This window comes from Oratosquilla oratoria, chromosome 7 (genome assembly GCF_046742065.1).
Source record: "Oratosquilla oratoria isolate Oo_2021 chromosome 7, ASM4674206v1, whole genome shotgun sequence".
Classification (NCBI taxonomy): Eukaryota; Metazoa; Arthropoda; class Malacostraca; order Stomatopoda; family Squillidae; genus Oratosquilla; species Oratosquilla oratoria.
This window is the reverse complement of record NC_134783.1, coordinates 35,144,703-35,164,854: the sequence shown is the minus strand read 5'-3', so window position 1 is coordinate 35,164,854 and position 20,152 is coordinate 35,144,703. Positions and strand designations below refer to the sequence as shown.

The 20,152-nt window shown below is 42.0% G+C and overlaps 1 protein-coding gene across 2 annotated transcripts in view; it reads right to left on the bottom strand.

Annotated features, from left to right (window-relative positions):
* LOC143027058 (carboxypeptidase D-like) overlaps positions 1 to 20,152 on the bottom strand; it is a 55,332-nt gene that overhangs the window by 13,744 nt on the left and 21,436 nt on the right. For both annotated transcript variants that reach the window (XM_076187953.1, XM_076187952.1), the window contains exons 11-24: positions 18,152 to 18,349; positions 17,670 to 17,909; positions 17,058 to 17,221; positions 15,422 to 15,686; positions 14,985 to 15,192; positions 13,925 to 14,084; positions 12,419 to 12,524; positions 5,787 to 5,912; positions 4,936 to 5,044; positions 3,814 to 3,884; positions 3,353 to 3,444; positions 2,801 to 2,953; positions 1,617 to 1,810; positions 1,002 to 1,180 (exon numbers count right to left, since the gene is read on the bottom strand). In XM_076187953.1, coding sequence (XP_076044068.1) covers positions 1,002 to 1,180; positions 1,617 to 1,810; positions 2,801 to 2,953; positions 3,353 to 3,444; positions 3,814 to 3,884; positions 4,936 to 5,044; positions 5,787 to 5,912; positions 12,419 to 12,524; positions 13,925 to 14,084; positions 14,985 to 15,192; positions 15,422 to 15,686; positions 17,058 to 17,221; positions 17,670 to 17,909; positions 18,152 to 18,349 — 2,265 coding nt within the window. The remainder of the gene's footprint in view (positions 1 to 1,001; positions 1,181 to 1,616; positions 1,811 to 2,800; positions 2,954 to 3,352; positions 3,445 to 3,813; positions 3,885 to 4,935; positions 5,045 to 5,786; positions 5,913 to 12,418; positions 12,525 to 13,924; positions 14,085 to 14,984; positions 15,193 to 15,421; positions 15,687 to 17,057; positions 17,222 to 17,669; positions 17,910 to 18,151; positions 18,350 to 20,152) is intronic.

Below are 20,152 nucleotides of genomic sequence, written 5' to 3'. Positions count from 1 at the left end.
ACTGTGATTAGTCTCCTTCTTTTAATGACCTGTGATTGGTGCATGCGAGATGGACCTATGATGTATTAGTGTAATCTACTGGTTTTGTACCTACTCAATATGTACAGAGCTGGGCTAGTTTCAATTTCCATATTTTACATATGTACCCATAAAACCTTGGGCACATCATTGCTTCCTATATGGATAGCTGTGATAGCCATGTTCATTTATTTGTGTTTCCTCATGTCTTGGGTAACTGTGATTACAAGATTTGGTTGACATGCGAGCTTCCAATGTTAAATGACATTGCAAGCTCACATGTCAACCATCACATGACGTTTTCATTGTTTTGCCCCAGAGTCCCCAACCACCAAGAACTCCAAATGCTTAGATATTTCTTGCTCCAATGGAGCAAACTAATTGACAAAATCTACTGGAGTCTTCCTAGAAACCCTGTTCATTGAATTTTGACTAAGTGAGGGGCTATTCAAAGCATACCACTTGCTCATGGCAACGGCATATGGAGAAGAGGTGGCTGTGGAAAGGGTATACCCTCCTCATGGAGAACTCTAGAAGAGTTGAATCTCTTCTACTCATTACCTGAATCAGTCTTCCAACTTTACACAACCATAACATGCCATTTTACCCATTTTAAGTTTTGCAAAAATCAATGAAGAAACTGTAAATAAAATATAATAAATAAAATATGTAAACCTATGCCTCTCACCTGGAACTATTGCACAAGTATCTTACTATAAACCATGTCTCACAAAACAGGCCGCTTTAAAAAAAAAATTACATTCATGCACACTATATATATATATATATATATATATATATATATATAATGAAACACAATGTATTCAATAGCACAACAATGAGGAAAAAATGAGGTGTTGACTAACTGAAATTTGGGAAAGGAATAAAGCAAACCTTGGTAGAGGACCAAAGCATGTTTCACATCAAGAAATCTTGCTACTATACATGACTGGAATATAAATAAGTCTTCTACTATGCCATACCTCTTCATCTACTGCAGCAGGTTTTTTGGATTGAACAACTGTGGGTGGATAAGCTACAGCTTCAGCCCCTCCTCTGAGGAGAAGGACAACAGTCAAAGCCTGCTTATTCATCCACTTGATGAGTGACTCCGTTTCAGGCTGCATGGGTGCATTTTTGTGGACTTGGTTGCTTGTGGACTCTGCAAAGTATACATTTCTGACTTAGGAATATTCAATAATAGTTGAAGTTGAGAGAGAGAGAGAAATGTTGGGCCTGGTCTGTCAACACCATGGGGCAGCACCTCCAGATGGAGGTGATGGTGCTGATGGGTTTGGAGGCAGAGAGAGGGTTCTTGACCTACGTTTTGCTGGATCACCTCCTGCAGATACCCATCATTGACCCCTTAAGTAGTATTCTTAAAGAACAGTTATAGAGAAATCAAACTAGTACAAAACATGCAATGCATAATTTGATTCATAATTCCACTAATAATGCAATGCCACTAACCATGCAATGCCACTATACATGCAATGCATAATTTGATTCATAATTCCACTAATAATATATTTTATTTCTTCGGAAGGTATAGGAAAAGAAAGAAGGAAAAATTGGGGTGGAGCGAGATCCATCCATACCTCTGCTATAGAAGTCACTGTCAATGGCCACCTTCTTTGCATTGTCTGTCAAAATATCCTTTACAGCACATTTTTCCCCTGTTTTGGGGAGAGCATCAACTGCATCTGGATTGATGGAGGGGATGATATGTACCTTGGCTTTCTCCAAGATACTGGTTACAATTGCATTCCGACTATACTGGCGTAGAAGGTACCTAAAACAAGAGATAAATTTGTCTATGTACCAATGGTTTTTCCCCCTTACCAGGGAGGTAGCCATGTCAGGGCCATAGTATGAATTATATTACATGTAAAATCTACATCTGAAAATTACAAAGGGTATCAGTCAGAGTATGTGACTTCAGGCTTCATCATTATTTATAGAAATTCTCCAAGTGTGCTTTGTCTAAATAAGAATAGTCATACAAATGTCAACCATTGTTAACTCATGAGTGAATATCCATTAGAATCAGTAATGAGGAGCATCTGTTTGCAGATCAATCCTATTTGCCAGCTTTCTACCTCTACTCTCTGCTTCTCCACATTCCTGACTACATACATACTTGTAACCTCCACTATACTTCGTAATTACTTCATTTCAAACATGTTTACATTCTTCCTTTCTGCTTCATATAAATTTCAAGTCTCTACTCTATACAACAGCACAGACACTACCTCATACAGTCTTCTCTTTGCATTGTCCCCAGGTGCCCACTTCTTATGACATCTTACACTGCCTCCCCCGAGACATTTACTTGCTTCCCTACTACTCTATTCTGTTAATGCGACTGTATTTCTCTACTTCTTCTAACATCTCCCTTAAAACTCACCTACAACTCATTGCCACCCTCACCCTTTGTGCATATCACCTTATTCTCTCCCCTATTTCCTTTTGGCTTTCTCTTACATATCCTCCCAAGTACTGCCACCAATTACTTCCATCTACCCTCTGACTCACCTACAAGTAGTGCCATTCACAAACAACAACTGGCTTATCTCCTACTTCCTTCTACTCTCATGTATCAGCTCCAAACCCATACCCAGCACCATCCCTCACTACACCATCCCTATACATGCTGAACAACCATGATGACATTTCACAACCTTGGCATAACACCACCTGCACATCAAACCATTCACTATACTTCCTACCCTCACTCAGTGCTAATACAGACTGGAAAACAGGACCACATTCTATTACTTACTTTGCCAGTTCAAGGGCCAAAACTTGACCACCTGCATCTGAGACTCCAATACTACCCACAACAAGGATTGTGGGTATCCCCACACGATCCTTATCTGGATAAATGTCCAATTCCAAGTTCCACAAGTTACGGTTCTCAGTACTGCGCCCAAAGCTGGAAAATAAAGCATTAATGATAAAATGTACCAAACTAAGATGGAAAAGATAAAATTCTATACCTTCTTTAGAAGGTAATAGTATCTTAGTGGTAACACTACAGAATTTCCCATTACCTTTTCATTCACAATTTCTAAATATTACCCCATACTGGGATATTGGCTGTATAATCATACTGGAATCTAAATATTAGCCCCTCAGGGCTGCACTTTCTGAAAGAGGTGTGGAGGTCAACAGATTTTGAAAATAGGCAGTTCTGCTGACCTTACTGTAGGATCACCACCTGCAGGTATCCGTTCGTTGGTCATGCAGTCAATACCACAGTATGGAGATATCAAGAGAAACAATTTGATCAATCATTATCATCAACAATTATAACCATTCACTCAGACCTTACCTTTCCAACTTGACAATAGATGAATAGTTAGCTGCCAGTTCACGTAAAAGATCTTCTTGCTGATAGTATGTCAAGTATGACAGTGATTTCTCCTGTAAAAAAATATAGACCAAATTTTATTGCAAGCAATAACTGAAGACTCAAGGAAACCACAACATTGAAAGGTTGGTTGTGATGCCACTGCACTTCTATGAATGGTAGTTTGAGTTTAATATTTTTTTTTCGTCTCCACTGAGAAAGGGTAGGGTAATTTTTGTATCTAGTTGTACACTGCATATTATTCATGTTTCCCATTTTCTAGTGTCATGCATTTGAAACCTGTTTTGGAGACATGTTTATGACATTGCATTGTTTTGGAGGTGATATTTTATTCTCTGTTGATACATCTGCTTCATATATGGGTGGAGGATTCATCATTCAAGAATATTCAGTTCTAAGTATTTACTCAGTATCTAACTTACCTTCTGCATCAGTTTTCCTAAGGTGGCATTTGTTCCTAAACTATTCTTGCTACTTTCTCTATCCCTCGCAACTGCAATGGAAACAAAACAACATTACTAAGAATTATACCTGGGACAAATTCTTTCAAATATCCCTCTCTCAAATCAGGCTATATCTCAATAGCAACTCAATTATCAAGTGCAGTAATCATACAAATCCAATTTTATAGATTTGTGTTTCAGTCAATATTCAACAGTCTTACTCAGCTCTAAGACAGTGCCAGTACAGAATAAGCCTGGCCATAAAACTGAACCGCCCTAGGTGCAACTACCACATTGAGGGCATTGAGCAATTCATCCTACATTGCCCTACGCTATTCCTAGACAACAGCACAGTATTTCTTGTAAATAATTGACAGTTGCCAACAAGTCTATCTAATGAAACACCATGTGAGGATGCAGCCTTTATTAGTACAACATTTCACTTATTACAGCTTTATCAAGTACTTGATAAAGCTGTAACACTGTACTAAAATGGAAACATTATACTAATAAAGGCTCCTTCCTCACATGGTGTTTCTTTTGATAGGATTTCTTCCCCGAGTGATCTATAAGCCTGCCTTGGGACCGTGGGACTCCTCCAAATGAAACTTTGGGCAACAGATCAATCAACCTGTTCCTCCAAGTCTCTCTTGCAAAAGACCCACAACTCAAACTGGTAACAATCCCCAAACTTGCCTATAAGTCACACAGGAAAGAAATATTGTGTTGTTTTGGGATAGTCAGTGTAAGGCTTGATTGACTGACTTGGGGAAAATTCTGGTCCCTACTGATCAGGTAACATGCATTGTGGATGGGGTAATCCACAGCATCATGAGATCAGTACCATAGATACATATATATATACATATACCAAAGGCTTTTTCGTCCTTACAAGGGAGGTAGCCAAAGTCAAATGACATAAATCCACTTCCACCCATTTCATCCCCACATCTCTTTTCTTGGTTCCTCATGGATGACAGGTCATCCCTGTATCTTGACTACTGCCCTGGGTCATAAGCAACGCAGCAAGACACATACAATACAGACAAGATAACACAACTATCCCTTCTAAACCCAATGGTCTTATTAAGAACAAATTACCTTCATCAGCTTTTTCCAAATATGTCAACAATGGATTTTTATTTTCCCTCCACAGGAATCTAAGGTCTCGGCCAGGTGGATAATTACAGCAACTGACATGAGCTGCTACCTGCAAAGAAATGTAGTTATTGGAGAGCCTGAGTATAGATGAGTATTGAGAAAGGAACAGAGGGAGTAATTGGGGAACAGTAGTGTGGGTTTCAGAGGAAGTGGGTCTGCAGATCAAGTGTTTATGGTAAGACAGGAATATAAGAAGTATTAGGTAAAAATTAATCATGTTTCTTGGGGGGCTTTCATGGACATGGAGAGGGCATATAACTGATAGAGAGACACTTGGCCTCTAGACCAGGCCTATGATCTTTCTCTACTAACTCGGATTATTTTTCTTCCACTGGTTCACACAAAAAGACTTGACAATTAGAGATTACTCCTTACCAGTCCTTCTGTATGCCAGTAACTTAGAAACTGACCCACACAAATCAAATACAGATAACAGTCCAAAGTTTCTTCCCAAAGTGATACAATGGGAGGGCTCTGGGACCATTTCTAGCTACTGTGAAGCTGCAGGTTTCCAGTCAGTGAAATTTGAGGGAACAAGTATCATTAAGCTGTATCTAATCTCTATCAATATACCACAAGGCTTCTTCCCCCTCACAATGGACGTAATCAGCCCAGCCATGACATGTACCCACCCTCCACCCATCTCACACCAATCCCACACCCATTTGTTTGAAGATAAGATTAAAGAAAGAATTTTTTTATATCTAGTATCAACCCTTTTAAGAATGAAGTCCCTTTCCATTTCTTTTGTCAAACTTAAGGATTACTAGAGGATACTTCATTAGCCTTACCATGAGTGTTTTGTCTATGTTGTTGTATACATAATCCAGAAGGGAATCCTTGTACACTCCCAACAATTTCCCATGTAACAATCCCAATGGTGCATCTTTGGATAAATCCTTACAAGGATTTTCATCCTGAAAATAAAAGAGAACATAATCACCAGAAAATTTAGACCAGAATTAACTGGGGTAGCACAGGCAACACTCTGACAGACAAATTTTGGTTTCAAAACTGGTAGACTATCTATCAAACTTTTAAACTTTTACTCAAAATGCCCTGGGACATCACCCCTCCAGAGAAATTCCTCCCATGACAAGGACATCTATATTCAGGTTATCATCCACTTTTAAAACAATACCAACATAATATGCATCTAAACAGATGCAAATTGTCCCAACAATCATCACACAGTAGAAAACAAACACCTCGACTTATACTGCCCTCCTCTAACCTTACCCAAACAACAACACTATCACTCCCATGAGTGACTAGTGGGCAAATTTGGTGGTTGGTGAAAGCAATGGATTCAGCACCTGATGTGCTGTAAGAGAAGGAGGGCTGGGTGGACTGTGTGTACTTAGATCTGGAGAGGGCCTTCATAAGGAACCTCACAAATAACTACAATGTAAATTGAAGCAAACTGGAGGACTTGGTGCAAAGCTATTTTACTGGATACAAATTGTTGATGAACATAAAAGTGAATTTTCACTATATAGACAGAAAGACAAGGAAAAAAAATCATAAAATAATAAAGCTCTTACTCAAGCAGTTGATGTGTTTCAAAAGAGGAAGGACCATATTGACTGTGTATGGAGTTGGAGGAGGAGGAAGAGAAGAAGAAAAAATATATATATAGCAACAAGGCACCTTTCAGTAGTTGTTGTTGTTGTTGTTGTTGTTGTTGTCGTTCCCTAGACTGTCTGTCCGAGCAGTCCCGTCTCCCCAAGGAATGCTACTGCCGAAACTGGGTTTTTCCACAAATCCTTTATAGAGTGTATGTTGTGTTGTTTGCGTGCATGATCGTGTATAATGCAGTCTTCCATTATGTGTTGTATGGTATGGGGTGAAGTGTTACATCCTGGGCAGCTGTTCACAATGCGGTCATCCAGCCTCTTCTGGTAGCTTAGAAGTGCTGGGTGGTGGCCACACCGCAGTCTGGCCAAGTGGACTCTGTCCTTTCGTGGGAGAGAGGATTCAGAAGGGTGGATATCAGGGGGTCTGGCATGCAGCAGTGTGTTGTCTTTCAGTGTGTTAATGGAGCGGTGTGTGATATGATTATGAATATGTTTCCGGAGGCTGATATTTGGTGGTTGTGGAGGAAGAGAAGAGAATGTTTGTGCGTAATAAAGGTCTTTGGGTGTTGTTTTAATGTTTCTTGGTGTGTGTGGGTGTTCTGCTATGTAGTGTAGCGGGTGTGATGTGTTTGTGGTGGCTGCGGCAAGTGTTTGTGTGCCTCTCATGTCGAGGTGGTCCTTGACTTTGAGGACTTTTGTTTCATGGTGTAAATGGTCTGTAGGTGTTGTATTTGTGCAGCCTGTAACTGTTTTTAGGGCTTTGTTTTGTATGATTTCAAGGGTGTTGTGGTGTGTCTCACTGAGATTACGAGCCCATGCAGGACTTGCATAATTCAACACTGAGCGTATGCATTGTTTGTATATTGTTACATTAGTTTCTTTGTTTTGTCCAAATGTCGTTCCAGTGATTGACTTAAGTGCGTTAAGTCTAGGTGTGCATTTGTTTTTTATGTTTGTGATGCGTTGTTTGAAAGACATGGATGTATCGTATGTTACACCAAGAATTTTCGGTGTGTTTGTGTGTGGTATTAGAGTGTTGTTGATGTAGAGATGAGGTATGTATTTGTGTTCTATTGTCCAGTTGGTGAGAAGTGTTGCTGTAGATTTTGCTGGAGCTATTTTGAGTCTGTTTGTGATGAACCATGTGTTGAGTGTATCAAGGTATGGCTGGATTATTTCTGCAGCTTTGTCTGTGTTACGATGTGTGCATGTGATTGTTATGTCGTCTGCGTAGGAAGAGATTTGTATTTCTGAGGTGTCTGGTGTGGGTAAGTCATGCGTGTATAGATTAAATAGTGTGGGGGATAGAACTGAGCCCTGTGGTACTCCATTCTTAATGTTTCTGATGTGCGATGATTGGCCATTGTATGACACGTAAGCATTCCTACCTGCCAGATAATTGGCCAGCCATCTTTTGGTGTTATTGTGCATGTCTGTGTTATATATTATATTTGTTAGGTTGTGGCGGGGGATAGCATCAAAAGCTTTACTAATGTCTAATGTTATGAGAAGTGTTCTGTGGTGGGGCCTATCTGAATTGATGCCATCTAAAATTCTTTGTGTGAGGTTTATCAGAAGAGCGTTTGTGAAGTGTAGTGGCCTAAAACCGTGTTGTGAGTCAGCAAGGGGAATATGTGGTGTGACAAGTTTAAGTATTAGGCGTTCAATGACTTTAGAGGGGGTGCAGAGAAGTGTGATTGGGCGGTGCGATGTTGGGATTGTTGGGTCTTTGTTCGGTTTTGGAATGGTGATTATTTTACCATGCTTCCAGATGCCAGGTATAGTGTTGTGTGAATAGCTGTAGTTTGCAATGTTTGTGAGTGCGTGTATACCTTGTGGTCCAATGTGTTTTAGGTGGATGTTGCTTATGTTATCAGGGCCACAGGCAGATGAGTGCTTGAGATTATGTATTATGAGTTTTGTCTGACTGTCTATGAAGGGTGTATAGTCTGAGTCTGTGGGGAAGTCTTTCTTACGTCGAATGGTGCGTCGGTCGTCAGGGTGAGAAGTGAGATGGCTTGTCTGTGCAAAATGACGTATGAGTGCGTTTGCTTGTTGTATGTTTGAGGGTAGATTATCTGTTGTTGTGATTATTGCTGTGTGAGAGCGTGTAGTGTTACTGTTGGATAGTGTAATGCTGTTGAGTGTTTTGTACAATTTGCTGGTGTTCGTTTTGTGATCAAGTGTATTGAGAAAGTTTTGCCAATTTTGTGATTTTTGTTCGTGTATTTTATTAGCAATCACAGTGTTTAGTGTTTGTATTTGGTCTGCTATGTTTTGAGGGATAGGTGTGGGGGTATCATGTTTAAGTGTGTCACGTTGTCTGATGAGGTCTTAGATTTCTGGTGTGAAGTTGGGGTTGTGTGATTTTCTGTTGCCTCTAGGGATGTATCTCTTGTCTGCGTTTTGTATGATTGTATTAAAAGTGTGCACAGCATTGTTTATGTTTGTGATTGGTGTACTGTTAAGTGTTTCAAAATGTTGTTCTGTCTCTTTAGTAAAAGCTTCCCAGTTAGCTCTCTTGTAATTGGTGTATGTGTGTCTGTGGCCAACTGGGGTGCATCTTGTTTTGGTGGTGATGATGATTGGAAGGTGGTCAGAACCAAGGGTTCCGACCACTCTCCATGATGTTGTTGGGGTTAGGCAGGGGGAGCAGAAAGTGATATCAGGAGAGGAGGGAGTGTAGAGGGCTTGGTGTGGGATATGTGTATGATTATGTGTGTTGTTCATGATAGTCAATGTGTCAAACTGAGTCTGTATATCAAGCCCTCTGTCTGTGTCAGGGTTGTCGACATACCAGGCAGACGACTTGGCGTTGAAGTCACCACCCATGATCAGGTTGGGGATTGAGGCTAGTTGGCTAAATTGAGGCCTGAAGGTGTTTGGAACTGTGGGGGATGATTGTAAACAGTAGTAAACAGATAGGATGTCTAAATGGAGGGCAGTGTCCTGCAGTCCCACAAGGATCAATTCTAGCACATGTAATGTTTTTGGTCTACATATATAACATGATGAAATGTGCATGGTAAAATAACATGTTTGCAGATGATGCAAAGCTAAGATGAGTAAGAGATGAAGAAGACTAAGATGTTACAAAAAGTTCTAGACAGTATATATCTGGAGCCCTGTGGGGAATGAACATTGCAAAAATTGCAAAGTATTATGCTGGGCAAAAGCTCAAACAAAAACCATCAATGAATTACACATTTTTCATCACTTTCAATACACTTTTTATCTCTTCCCCCCCCCCTATAACTCCATGATTCTCCTCTGCCATTACTATAATTTTCTTGGCATCTCCAATTGCCACAACCAATCCCTCTTTAATTTCTTCCATATTCAAAAATCTCTTGAAATATTATACCCATTTTCCCCTTACTGACTCCACTACCATTAGTGCCTGTCCATCTGTATCCTTAACTTTTTCCTCTCCACCCAACTTGTTCTCTTTTCACCTGCTTCCAAAACATTTATCCTTTTAAACATTCTCTCAATCAACTTTGACTATTTTTCTTCCACATTTTTTTCACACAAGGAGACCTGAAAAATGTAATTTTCGCAGGAAAATTAATTTTTCCCTGATACAAACTCTTCGGTACTCCTTACCCAAGCAGCTATCCCATCCAAGTCAGCAACTACCATCCGGACTCGGATCGCGGGCGGGCCCTAGTGGAGGAAATCTCCACTCTGCTCCAGAAAGGAGCACTCGAGGAAGTCTCAACTCCGGACCCGGGGTTCTACTCGAGGCTATTCCTAGTACCAAAGGCTACAGGGGGGTGGAGACCTGTCATCGATCTGTCTCCTCTCAACAAGTTCCTTTCCCTGACGAAGTTCCGGATGGACACCCCAGAGGCCGTGAGGGCGTCTATCAGGGAAGGGGACTTCATGGTGTCCCTGGACCTCCAGGACGCCTATTTCCAAATACCTGTCCATCCCTCATCCCGAAAATTCCTCCGCTTCGTCCACAAGGGGACCACTTTTCAATTCACCTGCCTATGCTTCGGCCTCTCCACAGCACCCCAAGTCTTCACCAGAGTGTTCAAACTCGTCTCAGCGTGGTCCCACTCCAGAGGGATTCGCCCTACTCCGTTACCTGGACGATTGGCTGATCCTGGCACACTCCGCCCAGCTATGCCGCGACCACCTGGGGATAGTCCTAGCTTTCATCCGCAAATTGGGCTCCACGGTCAACCGGACGAAGTCAGATTTCATTCCAAGACAGAGAGTCACGTACCTGGGTATGGTTCTGGACTCTTCCCTCATGCAGGCATTTCCCAGTAGAGAAGCGAATCCAGAATCTCTCTTCCCTCGTCGTGCAGGCACTATCGACCGGGTTCCTCACGGCCAAACAGTGCCAAGTCCTCCTGGGCCACATGGCCTCCGTCGAGAGGTTAATACCCAGGAGCAGACTGAGAATGCGACCCCTACAGTGGCTCCTCAAGTCCCAGTGGTCCCCGCTAAGGGGAGACACCCGTCAACACATCACCCTTACCGGAGAGGTCATGCATTCTCTTCTCTGGTGGAAGGACCCGTGCAACCTGCTCGTGGGGATGCCCCTCGGCCCATCTCCCCCCGAAGTCCTCCTCTTCTCCGATGCCTCCAAGGAGGGCTGGGGGGCCCACCTCAACGACGATCACGTCAGCGGTTCCTGGTCCACGGTTCGAGCGGACAGCCCATATCAACTGGCTAGAATTGAAAGCGGTACTGCTGGCTCTCCGTCACTTCTCGGGTCAAATCTCGGGGAAAGTTGTGGGCATCATGTCGGACAATTCCTCGGTAGTAGCCTACCTGAACAAGCAGGGGGGCACAGTCTCCCAGGACCTCTGCCATCTCACTATGGAGATCCTCCTATTAGCCGAGAACCTCCAAGTGACACTCAGAGCTCGCTACATCCCAGGGAAAAAGAATGTCTGGGCGGACCACCTCAGCAGAAGGAGTCAGGTAATCAGCACGGAGTGGTCCCTCCATCCGGAAGTGGCGACCTTCCTCATCAACAAATGGGGCTCCCCTCTGGTGGACCTTTTCGCCACCAGATGGAACCACCAGCTCCCGGTTGTATTTCAGCCCTCTCCCGGATCCGCTGGCAGCGGGAGAGGATGCTCTTCTGCAAAGCTGGGACAACCTCGACACCTACGCTTTCCCACCGTTTCCCTTGCTCCAAAAGGTGCTCCAGAGAGTACGAACCGCATCCAACCTTCGGATGACTTTGATCGCTCCCTGGTGGCCGGAAGCCCCATGGTTTCCAGACGCCCTCGAGCTAGCAGTGGAGGAGCCCCTGGCCCTTCAGGGAAGACCCGACCTTCTACATCAACCAGTCAACGGGGCCTGGCACAAGAACCCGTCAGCCCTGGCACTTCACGCGTTCAGACTATGGTCCGGATCCTCCTAGAGAAGGGTTTCCCCAAAGAAGTGGCAGAAGACATGTCCTCCCCTATTCGCTCTTCCTCAGCTGCCCTTTATCAAGGGAAGTGGAATGCTTTTGCAGAATGGTGCCACTCCCGAGCAATAGCCCCAGAGCAAGCCACCATTCCTCTGATTGCCTCCTTCTTCCACTTCCTCCGGAAGTCCAAGAAGATCTCCCTCTCCTCTTCCTCCTCTTACATGACAGTTACAAATACGAGTACATCCATACTAATACACCACACACAACAGTACAATTATTCTTTCTGGAAAGATCTTTAGGAGCCAGGACCTGTGGGTTTCCAGGGAATGAATCTTGAGGCAAGAGTAATGCAGATTGCATGCATCTAGATATTCAAAATCTGAAATGGATATTGACCGTTCCTAGTCCCCTTGTAATCATAACCCTTTACAGGCACTAATGAGAAGTTCAATCACCACCTTACCTGCAACATGGTTGGGTGTGCATGCATATATGCCTCTGATACCTTCAGGAAATCAGCATCATCCTGAGTTGCTGCATCTTTAGCAAGTGGGTCATCCCTTGGTATCCTAGTTGCCAGTAGGATTAAAAGAGCATTATTTCTACTTAAAAAAAACTTGAGGCAGGATGCAAAATTTAAAACACATTTTAAATGCACAAACATTCCTATCCATAGCTAGAAATGGGACACAATATAATTATACATAAATACATACATTTACCAAAGGATTTTTCCCCCTTACACAGGGGGTAGCCAAAAAGAAATAAAGCATAAAAACCATTCCCACCCATTCCATCCCTAATACACTCCATTGCCCTCCACCCTCCACCTCCCTCTTATCTTGGGACCTCCTGGATGACGGGTCTTCCCTGCATCTTGTCCACTGCCCTGGGTCAGAGGCAGTGTCACAAGACACAGCACATCCACAGCAAGGCCACTTCATTAAATCGGCGACCCCCTCTCTCCATCCCCTCATGCAGAAAAGAAGACAGGGAGAAATCCCTTCAGGCTGCATCAAATTTTTCTCACATATACTACCTCACCCCCCATACCCCCACCCATTCCATCACATGCATCACATCATCCATATACAACCATTCTCCATTCACCCCTGTCTTCTGTCCTTCCTCAACAGACATTCCCCTCTTCCCCAAAGCCCCTTTCACCCCATCCATCCATCTCATCCTAGGTCGCCCCCTCATGTTCACTCCCTCCACATCTGCTTTCCATACCTCTTTTACTAGTCTTTCTTCACTCATTCTTTCCATGTGTCCAAACCAACTCAATACTCTTTCATCCACCCTATCTCCCAACTCCCTTTCCACCCCTGTTCTCCTCCTCACCTCCTCATTTCTCACTCTATCTAGCCTAGTAACCCCCATCATACTTCTCAGACACCTCATCTCAAACACATTTAAACTCCTTCTCTCTTCCCCTCTTATGTTCCATGTTTCTGTCCCATACAGTGCTGTTGGCACAATCACTCCTTCATACAATCTCCTCTTAGCATCCATTCCCAAATGTTTATTCCTCATTACACTTTTTAATCCACCAAGGCATTTACTCGCTTCTCTCAATCTACATTCTACCTCCACCCTTTCCCGCCACATTCGCACCCAAGTATCTAAAACTATCCACTTCCTCCAGTCGCTCTCCCTTAATGCACACTTCCAGTCTGCTGCCACTTTCACTCCTTGTACATCTCATCACCTTACTTTTACACACATTTATCTTCAACTTTCTTCTTTCAAACACTCTCCCAAACTCTGTCACCAACTTCCTCAATCCCTCTTCTGATCCTGCTACAAGCGCAGTGTCGTCCGCATACAACTGTCCCCTCCTACATAGCTCTTTAATATTATCCTTACATTATTAATACTGTGCAACACACATTATTGCACAATATTATTGATCACTGTGGGGCTACTTAGCTTTATCATTCATGTAAAGTTTAACTTTATTTCTTACCTCATGAATAGACCACCTGATTCAATGGAGAGCACAGAGTGTGGTTTTAATTGCTGTATCATGGCAACAACTGCCCTTGCTTGTGGATCGCTAATTTCTGTATGGAAAGTCGCACCTACTTCTTTCATCAGTTCATCCTTATCACTGTAGCCACACATTCCTGGATGAAATTAACATGAATCTGTTAGTGGTATACGCATTAGATACTTGAAATAGATCAGGTGATATAGCCCAAGCTAGTACAATATATGGATTCAGATATAAGTTTGATCACTTAACGAATAAGGACATATAAGAACACTACGTGAATTCGTAGCCAGGTATGATAGTTATCAATCTTCTTCTCTATTATAAGGGGGTAGCCAGCCAAGGCATGCACCCACCCACCCATTACTATCTCATTCATGATCCATTTGTTTCTTTTTCATCTTAGCTTCTCATGGAAGAAGGGTCAATATACAGTAATAGCCTTTGAAAATGCATAATTGTTCAGTGTCACATGTATTTACTTAACTGGACAGTAAGAGAGGTTCTTTCTTGTATAGCTCCCAAACTCCACATAAATAATGAATATACATCACATACAAATAGTCTTCACCTCTTCCACAACCACCAGGGGCTTATCCATAACCATATCACTCACTGCTCCATCAGCAAAATGAATGACAATACATTGCTGCATGCCAGACCCCATGATATCCATCCCTCTGAATCCTCTCTCACCTGAAAGGACAGAGTCCACCTGGCCAGAGTGCAATGTAGCTACCATCCAGCCCTTCTAAGCTACCAGAAGAAGCTGAATGACAGAACTGCACACCACTGCCCAGGATGTAACACTTCACCCCAGACTACACAATACATTATGGAAGACTGCATTGTACACAATCACATTTGCCAACAACACAATATACACTCTTTAAAGGATTTGTTGGAAAACCCCATTCCTCCTGTGGTGTTCCTCAGGGAGAGAGGACTGTTTGGCCAGACTATTTTGGAAATGACAACAACAAGTTCACATAAATTAAAACTACTTGTTCACATCAACAAAAGTTCTCATTACCTGGTATAGCTGCATCAAACCCTTGAGTATCAACAGCTGGTGCAATGTATACAATAACATTTTCCAAGATGTCTTTGATTCTTTTGCTGTCCTTCATCCAGCCAGCTGCTAGATGTCTTGCCAGACGTAAAGTAAGTTCGCGGCCAACTGGTTGACTTCCATACAAACCCCCTAAAATCAGCACTGGTGTCTTCTTTGTGCTATTACTCTGAACAAGAAAGCACTAAATTAATGCTATAGTTTGTGGGAATATATGTTTCATATGACCGATTTCAACAGTTCATTTACAAAATTTGATATTCTGTACATTAAAGGATTAAAAATCTTTACATTCTAGACATTATTTTTCTTTACATATACATGAAAAGTATTGAAAATTTCAGCCATATAAAAAACTTTTCAATGTAAATAAAAAGAGAAAAATCGTCATCACTGACCTCTGATTCAATCTTCAGGACAGGAACTTTCATGCTCCATTCGTTGTCATTTGCTATAAACTCAACAATGCTTGGATATTTGTTTTCTATTGATGCCATTGCCACCTTCATCTGTGAATTGCTCAAATAATCTTTCTCTAAATTTTCATAAAGATCAAAATCTTCCATTTTGGACCATTCTTGAGAATCATCATCCTCAAGAGTGAAGTTAACTTGTGTAGCCCACAGGGGAGGTACTTCAATCTTTCTAGAACTGCTCTTGTAGCTGTAAATCATAATTTGCACAGAAATTCAATAACAGCAATCTAACTGAAACAAGTATTTTCATATTTATTTCCCTACCACCATCTTTCAGTAACACATCACTTTCTCTCAGAAACACATTATCCACAATTACATTATTCTTCACTGCTACAGTACCACTGATGGGTACCTGCACAGTGTCATCTTGTGAAATAGACATCTGAGAAAATCATCTCTCCACTGCTAATCTTCAAAAGTCATCAACCCCGCTTACTTCCATCAGGAGGTGCAGCCCTAAGAGTCTGATACTTAGTCTCCAGACTGGGCCCAAGATCTCAACTTTATATTTCTTCACCTTTTCACATAAGAACTGACAAATGGTGACTAGTCCCTTCTTCCTAGTATTACCAGCTGGTGATATAGAAACAGTCCCACATTAATACAACACAGAGTGCAGTCTAAAGTTTCTTCCCAGGGAGATCTATGGGAGAACTCAAGGACCACTATCTGCTGCTTGTGGTGCTGCAAGTTTCCAGTCAGTGAAACTCAGGCAGCCAGCATTATTCACTGCTATCATTGTGTAAGTGAGGCAGCCTTTCTGTGGATGTGCTGTGTCTTGCTGCATTTGCTTTTCACCCGGGCTTTGGAGAGGAGACACGGTTGACCCTTCTTCCATGAGGAGCTAAGATAAAAGGGAAACAAGGGTGGTGGATGGGAGTGGAATGGGTGGGAGTGGGTGTGTGCCTTTGACTTGGCTACCTCTCTTATAATGGGGAAGAAGCCCTTGATATTTAAATAATCTTTGTGTTTGAAAAGTATGATAGATGTTATGAGGATGGACAGGGTGAGAGATGTATTTACCTAATTGTAGTATACAGGAAAAGGAGTAATGCTCGCTGGGTCCCATCCCCTTTATCCTTGATTTCCAATTATCATAGTTAGATCTGGAGGTGAGGTAAAGAGTAAGGGTGGAAAGAGACTTGTCAGATAGGGTAGGCCAGATAGCACTTAAATGATTTGGATATATGGAAAGAATGAGTGAAGAAGTACTGGTAAAAAGAGTGGAAAGAGTGAACTAAAGAGGAAAATCAAGAATGAGGAGGATGGATGGAGTGAAGGGGGGATTGGATGCATGATGAAGTAATCAGAAATATACTGGTTCCTCAGAGATCTTGTGTTAGGTGAGGGGGTTGACAGTTTTTGAAAATGGACTGCTCTAGTGTCCATTTTGCAGGACCACCACAAGCAGGTACCCATCACTGGTCCCTGAACTGATTAAAAAAATTTACAAACTGCTTAGCTGTGGATAATGGTGACTGAGAACACAATTTACATGGCACAGCAGTAATTTTTTTTAGTCACATTCAATTCAATGGGAGTTACTCATACATACCCATCTGCATAAACAGTAACGAGATGTTCTCCAGGCAAAAGAATTCTCCAGTAGTCTCCATCAGCTGCTGATACAATATCATGATTGATGCCAGAAACACTGATAACTGCTTTACTGATGGGTCCTTGGCTTCCTTTAACAAAGCCCTTTACACCAGTGTGAACCTAACAGGTTGAAAGTCAATGTTAAACACAAATCTCATCTTTAATAAAATGCTTAATGAATTCAATCAGACAAATTAAAGCAAATACTCATTCACAATACTAAAGCATGCTACCTTAAAAATACATACATATATATACAAAAGGATTTGCCCCCTTACATGGGAGGTATCCAAAAAACAAAGGCACAGGGTTAAGCAAAACGAGAAAATAAAGTATCATCATTTCTCTATGAATATAGATTTCCTCTACCACAGACAAAATGAAGTGTGGCTCTGGTCCATAGGGGTGCCACATATAGACCCTAAACTATCAGCTGCCTGCTACTTAGCAGCTTTCAACCCCACAACAACATGCAGCCAATAATTAATGGACCAAAGTAAAACAACTTATTTCAGTTAATTCATAATAGGAATACCTATCCTGAGGAAAACAAATGACACCAACTTACTTGTTCCATGTATGTTATAAGAGAATTCCTGTTTTCCAACCAATACCTGGGTAGATCATTACTTAAGGGATATTTGTTGCACGACATCTCAACAGTTATCTCAAAGCAATTGGAGTTGAGATAGTTGTAATCCTGCATACCACCTGACACACTATACCACTTGGCACCATTTGTGATGCCATCAGGGAACTTTACACGTGATGAATTGCAAGGTTTGCCAACATGCATCCTGGGATGAGCCTGCAGAAAATCAAATATTCACTTTTTCTTGTACAACATATAAGTACTATCTATCTATATACCAAAAGGCTTCCTCCCTTTACAAGGAAGGTAGCCAACCAAGGCATTCATTTACCCCCCTCCACCCATCCCACATCCAATTGTTTCCCTTTAAAAAATCTCTTAGCACCTTGTGGATGGATAGCCATCCCTGCCTGTGTATCTTAACAAAATGACTATAAAGAAATTTGGATTGTACTTACAAATGAATAAGCCTTGGCAAGCTTTTGAAACACTTTATCATCAGGACATTCACTGTAAACACTGCGACCTTGAGCGTTGTCGTCCCATGGGTAATTGGCTACAAGGGAACCACCATGGAGATTTGCTGAGAGAACAAATGGAAACTTCTTGATCCAATCTATGATTGCCTGTGTCTCTGGTTCCTGGACTTTATTAATCTGTTAAAAAAGAAATAAAAGTTACAAATGATAAGCACTGAACCATAAGCAAGTTCTGTCAACAGAAACATTTAAATCATCTGCAACATGCATGACATAATCATTCAAGAACATGAAAATTGGTCTGGTTTCAGGATTAGATGAATTAAATGATTATCTGGTGGGAAAAAACAGATAAAATGGGAATTGTGGAGATGAAATTAAAAAGGTCCACTGTCACCAAATAGTATTGGACAAGGTTTATATAATTTCTATTCCATACCAAAGACTTTTCCCCCTTACAAGTAAGGTAGCCAAAAAACAAAGGCATAAGCCCCTCCCACCCATTCCATCCCCTACATACTACACACTTCCATCCACCCCCTTCTTTCCCTCTTATCTTGACATCTCATGGATGATGGGTCATCCCTGCATCTTGTCCATTCCCCTGGGTCAGAAGCAGTGTCACAAGACACAGCACATCCACAGCAAGGCTGCTTCATTAAATCAGCAACCAACCCTCTCTGTTCCCTCATAAGGAAAAGGAGAAGGCAGGGAGAGAAATCCCTTCAGGCTGTGTCAATTTTTTTCTCACACATACTCCCTCAACGCCCATCTCCTACCCACTCCACCTCATGCATCACAGCATCATCTATACACAACCATTCTCCATTCACCCCTATCTTCTGTCCTCTCCCATCCTTCCCTAACAGGCATTCCCCTCTTTCCCAATGCTCCTTTTATCCCATCCATCCATCTCATTCTAGGTCAACCCCTCATGTTCACTCCTTCCACACCTCTTTTACTAGTTTTTCTTCACTCATTCTTTCCATGTGTCCAAACCATCCCAATATTCTTTCATCAACCCATCTCTCAACTCCCATTTCCAACCCCATTCTCCTCCTCACTTCATTTCTTATTCTATCCAGCCTAGTAACCCCTATCATACTTCTCAGGCACCTATCTCAAACACATTCAAACTCCTCTCTTATGTTCCCTGTTTCTACCCAATACAGTGCTGTTAGCACAATCACTTCTTTATACAATCTCCTCTTAGTATCCATTCCCAAATGTCTATTTCTCGTTATATTTCTAATACCCCAAGGCATTTACTTGCTTCTTTCAATCTACATTCTACCTCCATCTCCATTCCTCCCTTTTCCCGCCACATTCACACCCAAGTATGGACTGCTGAGTGCTGTTTTGATTCATAGTTGTCTGGAGTGGGCAATGATTTCTGGGGCGAGGTTTCCATCCTACTATTTCTGAGTTTGAGTGTTTTTTGCTGCTATTGTGTAGTTTCAGGGTATTCGCTGGCAGAGCAAGTTAGAGCATCGCTACTTGCAGCAGCGGTCGAGGTGACGGCAATTCAAACCCTACCACTAGCAACTTGGACCAAGGGCATGGTTCATTAAATTCTATGCTACAAGGTCCACAGGAAGGGGCACCATCCTAGCCTCTTGATAGGGAAAGTTTAAGACGTTAAATTGAATCAACCATAATCAGTCATTTTGTGGTTTCTATGCTGGGTCAAGTCATGTGTGTAGGCGAGTGCATTAGTGTCAAGTTATGCATCTGGTGTTGAAAGTTAGTAGAGTGAGAGTACTTCTCCTTGTGGAATGCCATAGTACAGACTTTTTGTACTCAAAATTTTGAAATACTGGGGTGCTTTGCACTGTCTATGCTAGGGAGTTGGATAGTTGTTTTTTGTCATTGTTGCATGATTTTATTGATAGTGTCTAGATATGGTGGGCGCTGATACTGGACTGCAATTGGTTTGTTTGGTATTAATATAGGTATTATATGGATGTGGATGTGCTTTGT